Genomic DNA, 12,700 nt, shown 5'->3' with positions numbered 1-12,700 from the left:
GCTATTTTTAGGTGAAAACAGTATTAATTTATTTAAATTCCTCATCTAAAGGTCATCATTGAATCATTACAAAGCACAATGTTTTGGTGGATTGGGTAGTAGATCTGGATAATTGCAATTATATAGAAGTAGAACTCAGAAGCTACCTTTGAAAGAAAATGAATTCTACTTTAGGACTGAAATGATTTACTAGTCAACAATTGCTACTGAACTGCAGTGTAGCTATAATAGTACATCTACTCTAAATTATGCAGAAATGAACAGAGAGTGCTTTTGACCTTTGTCCTAACTTGCCAAACCTTTCATTTGTGTGATGGTAAAGGAAAGCGATAGCAATAATGCAAGAAGCATTAGAGAGTATCAAAATAGCAGATAATTGCACCATTTTGTTTATACTGTTGTACTTAGTATTAATACAATTTAGAAAGGGCAGCCAGCTTACAAGATGAGAAAACAACCTCTAATTTCACAGTTATTTCTTTTATTTAAAATACTGTCTATCTAAAGCATTTAAAAATAATATCCCTTCCACTAAAATTTTATTTATTTAATTTGTTATGATTAAAAATAAATATTAAATTCAAACATAATGACACAAAGATTACAAATTATATTCTATGGAGGTATTTACATTTTTGAAGGACTGTTCCCCACAAAACCACCCCTCAGTTCCCCACCACCACCATTGTTTAAACTCACCCTGAGTTCAAAAAGCAGTTTGATGTTGACTATAGTTTTTTACTGAATAATGCTAATTGCATCCCAAGTAAATCAGTAGGGTTTAAGTGCACTTTTGGTACACTAAGTTCTGCCTAAGGGAATCTTACTTTCTCTTAGCTTTGCTTTCCATACAGTTTCTTCAGATTCCAAGTCCACTAAAGATAATGTAAGTTCCACTGGCTGTTCCACATATACCTCAAAAAATGGTTTCTCTGCTAGGGAAGAGTGATCACCAAACTCAATTTCCTAGAAAGTTGAAATCAAAGAATTAAAAATCTATTTCAAGTGTCAAAGCAGAGCTTGATTTCATGGCACACCTTTCTCTATGTAAGAGCACTGACTTTTATTAAAATGCCAGGAATCAGTAACAGTAACATCTGTCTTAAAAGCAGCTATGAAAATTGTAAAAAATATTGTCTTTCACAAAATGACACACTTGTTGACAAGACAACTGTAGTAGAGTGAAGAACATACCTCAGGGGTTATATCAACTTCTGGATCACTAAGTAATCTGTATTTCTTTCCACCTTGGAGTAATTTATGACAAGGGGGTTTCTCAATTTTAATGAATGTATTAGGAGAACGTTTCACAGATTTTGACACATCCTAAAATTAAAAACAACACTATTTTAATTCTGATTGACCAACCAAAGAAGTACTATACCTTGATGTGAGTTTATCTGTATAGCAAGTTTTAAAGTCTATTGGGAAAGTGGGATTCATCTTTCTCTTCATCCAGTCTCTCAAATTCAATCATTGCAAATCTATTGGGATCTAACCCTTTGTGTTTCACAAAGTGCAGGCTCAGATGAACAGCAGACTAATATATGAAGTGTATTGTTTCTGTGGCTAGTGGATCACTCCACTAAATTCTGATTCCAAGAACATTTAGTAAGACGTGTGCCTTAATAAAATCAGGAGCACCAAGTACATGTATTAAAAGTAGTGTACAGACTGGTTATTTGAATATCATAGATCCTGGAGCTCTTAATATTGTTCAGGCTAGATGCAATATAACTGTCAATCTACTCGAAAACTGTATGTCTTGCTCAGGCCTTGCAGATCTGGGCTATCATTTCGTGGGCAAGAGCATGAAAAACCAGTTTTTCCCCCTTGTTAGGCTTTTTTTCTCAGTAATTTGGTTAACATTTCTTATTTGATGATTTTGGCCATGTGTTGAGGGCAAAGGGATGCTTAGAACTACATACAAGTATGCACAGTAATGAGAGGCAGCATGGTATAGTGGTCTGAGTAGGAGACAAGTTTCGAATCCCTTCTCAGCCTGAGTGGCCTTGGGCAAGTCACATGTTTTCAGCCTTGAAGGAAGGCAATAGCACATATCTCTCTGAACAAACTTCGCCAAGAAAACCCTGTGATAAGTTCTCCTCAGCATCATCGTAAGTTGAAAATGACTTGAAGGCACACTACTACCAACTGTTGTGCTCTTTCTTTGTAAACCAAACCTTCTCATTCTTATTATTATTAATCATACTGTGGTAAGCTGTTCCAGCTTACAGAGAGCAAGAAGAGACCACAAAAGTTCAAATTTACTTTGCCAACACTGCCACTAAACCAAGGCTTGCCTAACTGTTCTTCAGTTGCTCATCTAAGAGAAATGGACACAAAAGCAGCATGTCTGTGCTTCAAGTGCAACATAACAGTAGGTCAGACCACATTTGTTCTAACCATGCATGGGAAGAGACATAGGAGATTATCAGACAGGGGGCTGTAATGACAGAAGGACAGGAGCGAAGTACCATGCTCCCATCCTTATTGTGTAATTACACAAAGATTATGAGACACATGGTGCTTATCCCGTGATTATCCCGCCAATAAAGAAGAATTATCCCATCACTTCAGTATTAACAGGTTATCCCATTATTAAGAAATGGAGGTAAATGACAGGACAATTCCTTTTCACTGATGGGATAATCACAGTATAATCACGACATCTATCTGATAATCTTCATGTGAGGACCATTACCCCAACTGATAATCTCCATAGAGCAAGAGAGAAGGAAAGTGAGTCTTCCTGCCCAGGATCCATGTGAAATTGGGGGTGGGGGGTGGTGGTGGGGGGGTGGACTGCATAATCCATGTGTGGTTTAGCTCTTAACACATATTTGAGCTGTTATTTCTGACTTGGATGTCAACATATAGGCTAACTCATTTAGTTTGCATTAACCTCCAGAGAGCTAACAACATGCATAAATGATAGCAGGATACATGTATTCAAGTTGTAAATCTTAATATGAGGGCCACACAATATCTGCACATCTCATCTAACTCCAAATCCTACAGTGCCACACCACTGAAGTTCAGCTACACAATAGCAAAAAAATGTGGAAAGTCGGTGCTCTCCTTTTCAACACAATACACTGGAAGCATGCACCTTGTTTTAAAATGGACCCACCCTACTGTGTGTCTTCTTTGAGCACAATTTTAATTTAAAGCAAGGTGCATGCTCCCTAATTTCAAAAGAAAAACATTTAACTCTCCATTTTTGCCATAGAACTAATAAAATTTGGTGATGCAGCATCAAATTTGACAGTGGTAGGTAGTGAAACTGCACAACTGGGTGGAGGTCACTGCGGGCCATGTACTAAACACCCTACTGTAAATGAACAGGTTTTTTGTGGGCTCTGCCCATAGGCATCTGCAGATCCTACCATCTAAACTGCTACTGTGCCTCAATTACATGCTAAATTTACTTGTTTGTTTGCCTTAACAGCTGGTGACTCTAGCAGACACTACAACAGAAGGAAGCACCACAGTAGAAGGTATTTATTTTATATATAAAATAAGGTATTTTATATTTATATTGTCAAGGAAGATGTCAGCAAAATCTTGACCTTACCTTTATAACTGAGCTGTTATTACTAGCCATATACACACGGAATTCCAAGGAAGGTAGGTTACTGACAACTTTGTATAAAATGACAACACCATGGTAATACACTGGATCATATTTCTCAATTACTGGTCCAACAGGAGACAATGAGCTCACATTCCACTTGATGTGTGTGGCTGAGTGATCAACAGAACATTCAAATTCTGGACCATTATTTTTGAAGTGGAACACATTGAAGGTTACATCAGTTAAATGGTCTGCAGAAAAATATCAGAACATTAGTGCTTTCAGAAAATGTGCCCTAGTACATAGATATATAAATATATATCAATTCATTGAAAAATCCTTACCATTAAGGCAAAGAGTATGTGGAAACTGAATGGAAGTAAGAACAGACGGTGTTGTACATTTGATATCAAATATTGGACCCACAATAATCCAGGGTTCCTTAATATATCCAGCATATTTGGTCCAAGACAAAAGGGAATATTTAATTATAGCAGCTTTGGTTACTTCAAAGATCAACCCTGTGATGGTGCACTGATAAACTCCTTCACCATCCAACTTCAACCTACATAGGAGACACATTAAATATTATCCTTCAGCACATGCTATATTATTTTTCTTCTTGCCTCTACACTTCTTTACCATTCAAAGTACATATGAGTAAATGGCACACTGACATTGCTATCGCTGTTTTTCCTGTCCATAGAAAACTGGTTCCTTTTTTAAACTTTCCCTGTCTGAATTTAAGAAAACCACTTCTAAAAACAAAGAAGTTAGCCTGACTTCACCTCTCTCATACTAATCCACTTGTAAGCACACTTCCTAAAAGATGAGGCAGAGGAAAAGCCTGGAAATTAACAGAAAAAAATATTTTTACCTCTAAGTTGTTACAAAAATTACCAATATTTTTTAAAAAATTATAATTTCATTAATGGGTTGTGTACCATTTCATTTCCTTTCATTTTAATTTACTGCATAAGGTGGACATTGTTTGCTTTTTTTAAAGACATTCTAACTTTTGAGGATAATTACAAAATGTTACTAGTGCATTATTAAATATTATTATAATAAATTCTGTTATTGTAATAATTACTGTAATCAATTATGTTAATTGTTAATGTTAATGTTAATGTTAATGAATTAGCTTTAAAATTCCTCTTTAATGCTGTCCTAACAAGAAAAAGTTAGAAAATAATCATCAGGCCTAAATGAAATATAGATATCTTGAGAAAAACAATTTCTTTAGATACAAAAAATGCTCCTAGTGATTTTACATTAAGTTAAACATGTACAAAACATTCTGAGCCATGTTCCAAAATATCTTGATATATTCTACTGAGAAGGTAACAGCTAGAACACTAAAATAAGATACAAAGAACAAGTGTAATGCACATAGTTTGAAAGCTGTGGAACAGAGCAGATGAGCACAAAAGAGCAGCCTGAGTCCATCTAGAAGTGGGTCGGAACCCTGCTGTCTGCATGGCCCACTCCCAAGTCTTTCACCCCTATGTTTCCTCCTTATTGGTGACTTTCTATGTATGTATGTCCTAGCCTTTCATTATTCATTTGTTTCAAGTGCATGGTTTTGTAACAATTCTATGTAAAATTGATTTAATTGCTAGTTCGGTGTAGAACCCTGTGCTTCCAAGCCGGAGTCCACTGGGTGCTGCGTCAAATAAACAGCTGAGTTCAATTAGCTATCAGGGTTTTTAAAAAGAAAGAAATCCTCTTCATGTAAAGTCGAAACCTTTCATGGCCGGCATCCATAGTTTTTTGTGGGTTTTTTTGGGCTATGTGGCCATGTTCCAGAAAAGTTTCTTTCTGACGTTTCGACAGCATCTGTGGCTGGCATCTTCAGAGAATGTTTGTCTGGAAAGGACTTGGGTATATAAAATGTGTGACCTGGAAAGGCAGGAGTGAATTTGCATGTATATTGTTTTTGTTGCTAATGCAAATTCACTCCTGCCTTTCCAGGTCACACATTTTATATACCCAAGTCCTTTCCAGACAAGCATTCTCTGAAGATGCCAGCCACAGATGCTGGCGAAACGTCAGGAAGAAACTTTTCTGGAACATGGCCCATAGCCCAAAAAACCCACAAAAAACTATAAATCCCCTTCAGTTCCTACCCAGATGATTTGGAACTATGTAGGTGAAAACACAGAACTCAAAGAGAATGCCCCATTCTGTATTTCTGCTTCTCCTATTGTACCAAAACATGCATATGTACATGAGCAGTTATGTGTGCATACATTCCACAAATATTTCTCAGTCATCATTTACCAATCATATTGAACAAAACCTACCAGAGTTGTCCTCTAGACAGTCTTCTTGGGGTTACTTGTTCTTGTTGCCCCTTTAATATTTTTGTTTAAAGAAATGAAAAACAAATTAGTAAGCTGTTGGTGTTGTATTTATGAAACAGCAATCAACACAAAGCCCTGACTCAATTTTTAAAACCTACTTGTCGGATCTTGCATTGTTCACAGTGTTGCTGGATGTTCACCTCTAAATTGAACCACAGAAAGAGGTAAGTTTTTTTTCAAATGAATATTATTGAATTAATGAAACAAACAAGAAAAACATTGTACCTGATTCAACACAAACTAACTGTGGTTCTTTCTTTTCAAGATCCTCATCTGTAAAAAAAAATTAATTTGCTCGTATGTGTCATTATTCATCATGATCCAAATCAACAGTTTCCACAGATATCTACAGATGGCATGTTGAGGTGAGAGACTTTTTGTTTTTGTTTTCACATTTATTCTTTCATTTTGTGCTTTGTATTTATTGTACAGTGTGTGCTACATCTACCATCATTCCAGGCAAATTTCTGTTCTTCATAACAGTTTTACATAAACTATTATAGCAGCTTTTGCAATAAAAATGAAGCTAATACTTCCCTAATATCAGTGTTCAGCTTTCATAATATATTATAAGATTAAAAGCTACTCCTTACAACATATAATTAACTTCCTGAATTCACTACCAGGTAATGGCAATGGAATAATGGTATTTTTCATGGTCTAATGTTAATGCTAATGTGCATAATGTTTATTCATTACGTCACAAGCATTATTTTCATTTTAGAGTCACTTGGAAGGATTGGATCATTTCTCTATTTTAAAAAAACAAATAAAAATTAAAGAAAACATATCATTAACATGTTAACCTCAAAATCTAAACTAATATTAATGTTAATATCTTTTAAATGTTAACGTAATGACTCATGCTAATATGGTTGCCCTTTTAGACCACAGTTTCATGATCTGGAAAGTACTTTTAAGGTGTGCACTATAAAGTTGTGCAACTGATCTCACTGAGTCTGGTTTAAGAATGATTACAGCTAGGTCCAACCCTCTATTAGTTGCACTTACTTCCTTTTAAAATCTATGGGACTTCAGTCAGGATGTTCATCCACATTCAGACCTAATTTAGGTCTAATCTGCACTGCATCCCACTAAGCAAATTTCATATAAACTCATATTTGTAGGAAAGGATGTTTGATAAATTTTTACACTTAAGAAATAAAAGCCCTTTTCGGCACAACCAAATGCCCAATTACATCAGCAATCTCTTTCTAAACCTGGCAGATACTCTTTGGGAAGCTTATAAGGAAAGCATGGAAGCAACCCCTGGCCCTGTTGTCATCCCCAGGACCTGGTAATCCTGAAGACTTTGACCTAATTATTTAACTATTATGATAACACAATGGGCTCTTACTATGTGGTTTGGTTCCAGAACATCCCCATGGACATACATGGACACTCAAGTTCCATGAATACTCAAATTCCATTATATACAGCAGAATAGTAAAATGATGGCCCTTATATAAAATGGCAAAATCAAGTTTTGTTTTTATGAATTATTTGACCGGGAAATATTTTCAAGACTTGGATGGTTAAATCCATGGATACAGAATCTGTGGATATGGTGGCCCAACTGTAGTAATAATCATTAATATTATCCCTCATTTATTTTTCATTGTCTTTATAAGTTCTTATATATTATAATACTGTATTGCTTACAGGCTTCTATTGCTGTGCATTTCCTCTGCTCTTTATAGTATTACCTTCTGCCCTATTAATACTTTGTTGATAATCATGTCTAGATTGTTGTTTTTCACTTAAGGATTTGGTTTTGGTTTTGTTGTTGTTTTGTCCTTGCTTGGAGTGTTTTGCTTCTTTGGAGACCATTCTTAATTTCCTGTGCTTTGTGGTTTAAATTATAGAGACACAACATTTGGTTTAAGGATAGATTTAAGCACTGGAGTATGACTCTGGAGACCAGGGTTCAAATCCCCAATCAGCCATGGAAACCCATGGAAACCTTGGGCAGGTCATACTTTCATGGCCTCAGAAGAAAGCAGTAGCAAACCCCTCTGAACAAATCTTTGAAACTTAATGCATTGTCAGTAATGGTCATACAACTGTTTTTAAACTTGTTCTGTCTCATTCTGTTTAGCTACACAAATGTACCTTTCCAACTGTCTTTGCAAACTTTTTCTTACAGCTCCCCTGAAAGAAAATCAATTAGGGATAATAAAATTCAGAGCACTAACTTGGTTCCTCTGCATCTGCCTCATTGGTATCTGTAAAGGGAAAGATTTTATTGTTGGAACTAATGTTGATTTGTTTAAAAAAAAAAACAAGTTGGTATAGGATAGTAACAAATATACACCAAAATATATTTGCTGCTCAGTGACAACAACCATTTCCTCTCATTAATTTCCTGCCCATCCTGTTTTGCCACTTTTGCTGCCAATTTCCAAGCATGTTTATGGCCTGTTGTTGCCATGACTAGCAACCTCACACAGTCTCATTTTAACAAGCATTATTTTTAAGATACAAGATTTTTTTTATGTTCTTAACCCATAAAGAACCACAGAAGCCACATACACAGAGGAAAAGGAGCAAAGGAATCTCCTTATGTAGAGGAAACAGCTGGCTTTATTGTTGTTTTGATATTTGAAGTTGCATAAATACCTTCAAAAGAGAAGAGGCAGTAAATGAATGGGGTCTGCAAGATAAAATGCTAATATATGGCCATGGTGGCAAACTTCTGGCATGCATGCCACAGGTGCCTTATTTCACACGGCACGGGCCAGGGAGGAGGAACGGGAATACATGTGCCTCTTTCTCCTCCGTGCTATTTCCCATGCTGTCTCTCAACCTCCAGCTGTCTGTCTGAGACAGCTGGAAGCTGAAAAATGACGCAAGGGAGAAGGAGCCATAGGCGTGCACCTTTGGTTCCTCCTCCTGGACTTCTACCAGACTTCAGCTGCCTCTCCGAGTCAACTGGAGGCCGTGAAAAGGGAGGGGGAGGAGAGTGACCAGTGTGTGCCAGTTGCTCCCCCAAAGAGACCTTTCCCAGTCTCCAGCTGTCTCCAGATTGACAGTTGAGAGTCAGGAAAGGACCAGGAGGAGGAGGACCGGGCGCGTGCCCACTCCTCCTCCTCCCCACAGGCCCTTCTTGACCCCCAGATCCCTCCAAAGGACCACCTGGGGGTGAGGAAAGGTCCAGGAAGAGGAGGACCAGGCACATGCCCAATCCTCCTCCTCTTCACGGACCATTCCTGACCCCCAGCTGTCTCTCAGAGACAGCTGGTGGCCGGGGGAAGGGCAGGAGGAGGAGCATCCGTTGCCCCCCCTCCCGAACCCTCCCCAGCTTCTAGCTTTCTCTCAGAGACAGCTGGAGGCTAGGGAAAGGGTGAGGGGAGAAGTCCTGTCCTGGAAGCCCCACCCCCAGCACGTAGGCCTGCCTCAGGAGGGCAAAAGCCCTGCCCCCAGCACATGACCCCCAAAAGGTTTGCCATCACTGCTATATGGGATGCTCTTTTCCAGCATCTAGCCAGTCAGCCAGCCATCCTACGTTCCAGAACATCCCTATTTGCAGAAATTCAGAATTCCATATAGCTTGGAAATGTTATGTTTTAGGATGATAATTCCCCAAATTCTTCAACCAGCCTAGGAATGTCAGTGGTGGCTTACATGTCAATTGAGCAGTGAATCCACTCTGTATTTTTATGCCAGCTTTAAAGGAAGTATCCAAGCTGCAGAACCAGTTTAGGGAATAGGGCCCACACATTAGATAGCTCTTTTTAAATTTAGACTAGGAATGCATCCACGCTGCAGAAACAATCCAATTTGACACCACTTTCACTGCAATTACTTAATGCTATGGAATTCTAGGAATTATAGTTTGTTGTGGCACCAGAACTCTCTGACAGAGAAAGCTAAATGTCTCACAAAACTACATTTCCCAGAATTCCATAGCATTGAGCCATGGCAATTAAAGTGGTGTCAAACTGCATGATTTCTGCAGTGCGTTTACAGCCTATAACCTAGAATGGATTCACCACCACCCTGACATAGAAACCAGTAGCCATCTCTCTGTTCTAGTCCCTAAAAGTAACTTACCCAAGCTCTGGCATTCTGTGATCCACTTCTGTGGATGCTTCTGGAGGGTACTTCTGTGAATCTTAGAGATGCCCCAATCCTATTGTGCGTAGCTGATGCCATTTTGGTTACAAAGGGTCAACACTCAGAAAATGAGTTCACTGTCAATATATAGGACATGATGTAATATAAATACTGACCAGAATCACTTTCAGAGCTGCTTTCCGAATCACTTTCAGAACTGTTGTTACCTTTGCAAAACAAAAATGTGTTAGTCCTGGAAATATTTAAATAATAGTTGAAAAACAGTGCATCTAATTTTTTAAAAAGTATAGGTGATGCCACAGAATAGAGTATAAAGTGCTCTAGTGACTAGCAGGATGTTTTGGCCACTTATGGAATGGTTGTTTCCAGCTTAGTGGAACAGCAGTACAGTACATGGGATACGTGATCCCATCTGCAAAGTTCCTCCATCTGCACAAACTTGCATAAGACTTTCTACAGCCTCATTGTCTAAGCTTTCTGGACCCTCTAAAATTCATAGCCTGCCAACCTGCTGGTTAGTCCCAACTACAGTATACCTATTCAATCAACTTTTGAATGCTGAGTCAACACACAGATAGATCCTATTTGTTGAATGAAAAAAATTTCCAAGGTCTCATTCAATCCTTCATTCAAACAGAAGCCAGATATATTTCAACTAGCAGTGGCCAATGAAAATCATATGTTGTCCAATACTTCCCCCAGGCAGAAGACAACATTAGAGTATAGATTTATATAAAATAAAACTGCCTCTTCTCCTTCACTCCCAACAGCCTCTGTGAAGAAGCATTTTTATTTAGTATAAATCTATACTCTAGTGTTACTTTCTGGCTGGAGAAAATACTGGCCAACATACAGTTTTCATCGGACAGTGATGAAGCCTGCTAGCCGAAGCAGATCTAACTTCTGTTTAACCGAAGAATCAGATGAGACCTTGGGCCATGTTTTTGTCTTCAATAAATAATTTATGACTTATGGACCTTCTCCCATACTGTTGTTTATAGTTTGGACTGTGTAGTTAAGTTGATTATTTTAATGATTTATTATGTGTGTTATATACCTTTACATACACACGCACATTTTATATTCATATCCTAACTTTCTGTTTACCTTTTGTTAGTTCAGTGAATTAGGTCTCATTCTTTTCTTTTGTCTGTTTTATCTGGGATTAGCAAAACAGTCAGTCACATATATGAGATAAGTTCCATCAACATAACTTACCATTACAAAGAATGCTTCACATTGACATATATTCATATTCATACACTTGAGAACCACCAATCAAGCAACTGGTATGAATCATAGCTTCAAAAAGTTACTTGCTTGGATAAATCCAAGATCCTGCTAATCTGATTGGTTGTTGATCATACTGGTTGCAAGCATATGGGAGTTGTATTCCAAATAAATAAATGTTCTGAGCCATTGGGAAGAACGTATTAGCCATAATCACAACAATAATTGCACTGCTCTCTGCATAAGTGGGAGGTTCCTTTACAGCTAATGATATACAGGTGGGCAGTTTTAAAAAGGATTGTAGCTGGAGAGGAAAGTGTGAAGGCTCCTTTCTGTATATTATGCAATCTGGAACACCAGGGAGCAGAACACTTATTAATTTTATTTTTAACTTGATATGACTTCTCCATCAGCCATTAGTTCACATACAATGAGAAGATAATAAAAGGATATATCATACATGACCTTTTCAAAGATAGATAACCTTTATTCATTACATCAACAATGCATCACACTATCTTCAAAATTTTCAACATCTCACCCAAAACTCTGCTTAAGCACTATCATATATAGTCAAGTTGTTAAACAATACAAAATCTGAGTGCATGGACCAATTGTATTTTGATTCTGCTGGATTTTAAAAAATCAAAAGTAGGGGGAAATAACTTGATGTGGCTCCTACTGATACATTAAGCATCATTTTAGTTTGGTACGTATGCTTTAAAACCCCTGGTGGTACACTGTAAAAAGAAATCTTCCCAGTAGCTCTTGATCAAGAATTTACAGAACAGCACCTTCTGTTCCTGGTACTTTGATTCTATCCTGTTAGAAACATGGTTCCATCTAACAAAATTCCTGAAAAAACCCTGAAGGCCTTAACTTGCCCAATCAGGTGCCTCCAGGGTGTGTTTGATTACAATTCACATCATCCTCACTCAGCTCAATTTGGGAAGGATGATATAAACAACTCCTAAATCAGAAAATAAAACAAAACAAAATTTGATAGTCCAAAATTGAATCACAACCAAGAGGTGACATTCCAAATCAAAAACCACATTCTTTTATTTCTATTTTTTACTGTAATTTTTTTTTAAAAATAAGATAATATTTACCCAATGAATTGTCTTCATCCTTATCTTTAGACCTGCATCTATCTATGGAGGCAGGGGGAGGAAGAATACCAGTTAGGAATTAAATATTCAGTTTTTCATTAAAATATTATATCTCACTGAGGTGTAATGGACTACAAATGAAGCTAAGAACACAGGTAGGCTTGTAGGCAAACTATGTAAGACTACGAATAGCTGCAATCCATATGCAGAGTGATCTTGTAGCACCTTTGAGACTAAATGAAAGAAGTTGGCAGTATGAGCTTTCATAGACTTTAGTCTACATCCTCAGGTGCATTTGCTACAAGATCTCTCTACATACTAATTCTACAGACTAACAC

General features: G+C 37.4%; 1 protein-coding gene across 1 annotated transcript in view; it reads right to left on the bottom strand.

Moving 5' to 3' along the window:
- The window catches only part of LOC149318067 (uncharacterized), a 28,147-nt gene extending 15,744 nt beyond the window's left edge, over positions 1-12,403 (bottom strand). The window contains exons 1-10 of the mRNA XM_089507703.1: positions 12,363-12,403; positions 10,176-10,226; positions 8,139-8,168; positions 6,169-6,216; positions 6,042-6,085; positions 5,884-5,933; positions 3,922-4,142; positions 3,578-3,828; positions 1,195-1,326; positions 828-966 (exon numbers count right to left, since the gene is read on the bottom strand). Coding sequence (XP_089363829.1) covers positions 828-966; positions 1,195-1,326; positions 3,578-3,607 — 301 coding nt within the window. The 5' untranslated portion in view covers positions 3,608-3,828; positions 3,922-4,142; positions 5,884-5,933; ... (3 more) ...; positions 10,176-10,226; positions 12,363-12,403. The remainder of the gene's footprint in view (positions 1-827; positions 967-1,194; positions 1,327-3,577; positions 3,829-3,921; positions 4,143-5,883; positions 5,934-6,041; positions 6,086-6,168; positions 6,217-8,138; positions 8,169-10,175; positions 10,227-12,362) is intronic.
- Positions 12,404-12,700: the final 297 nt, after the last annotated feature.

The sequence above is a fragment of the Sceloporus occidentalis genome, unplaced genomic scaffold (genome assembly GCF_023333645.1).
Source record: "Sceloporus occidentalis isolate IW3139 unplaced genomic scaffold, rSceOcc1.0.p SCAF_2, whole genome shotgun sequence".
Classification (NCBI taxonomy): Eukaryota; Metazoa; Chordata; class Lepidosauria; order Squamata; family Phrynosomatidae; genus Sceloporus; species Sceloporus occidentalis.
Note: the sequence above shows the minus strand (reverse complement) of the source record. Positions and strands in the feature narration are given on the sequence as shown.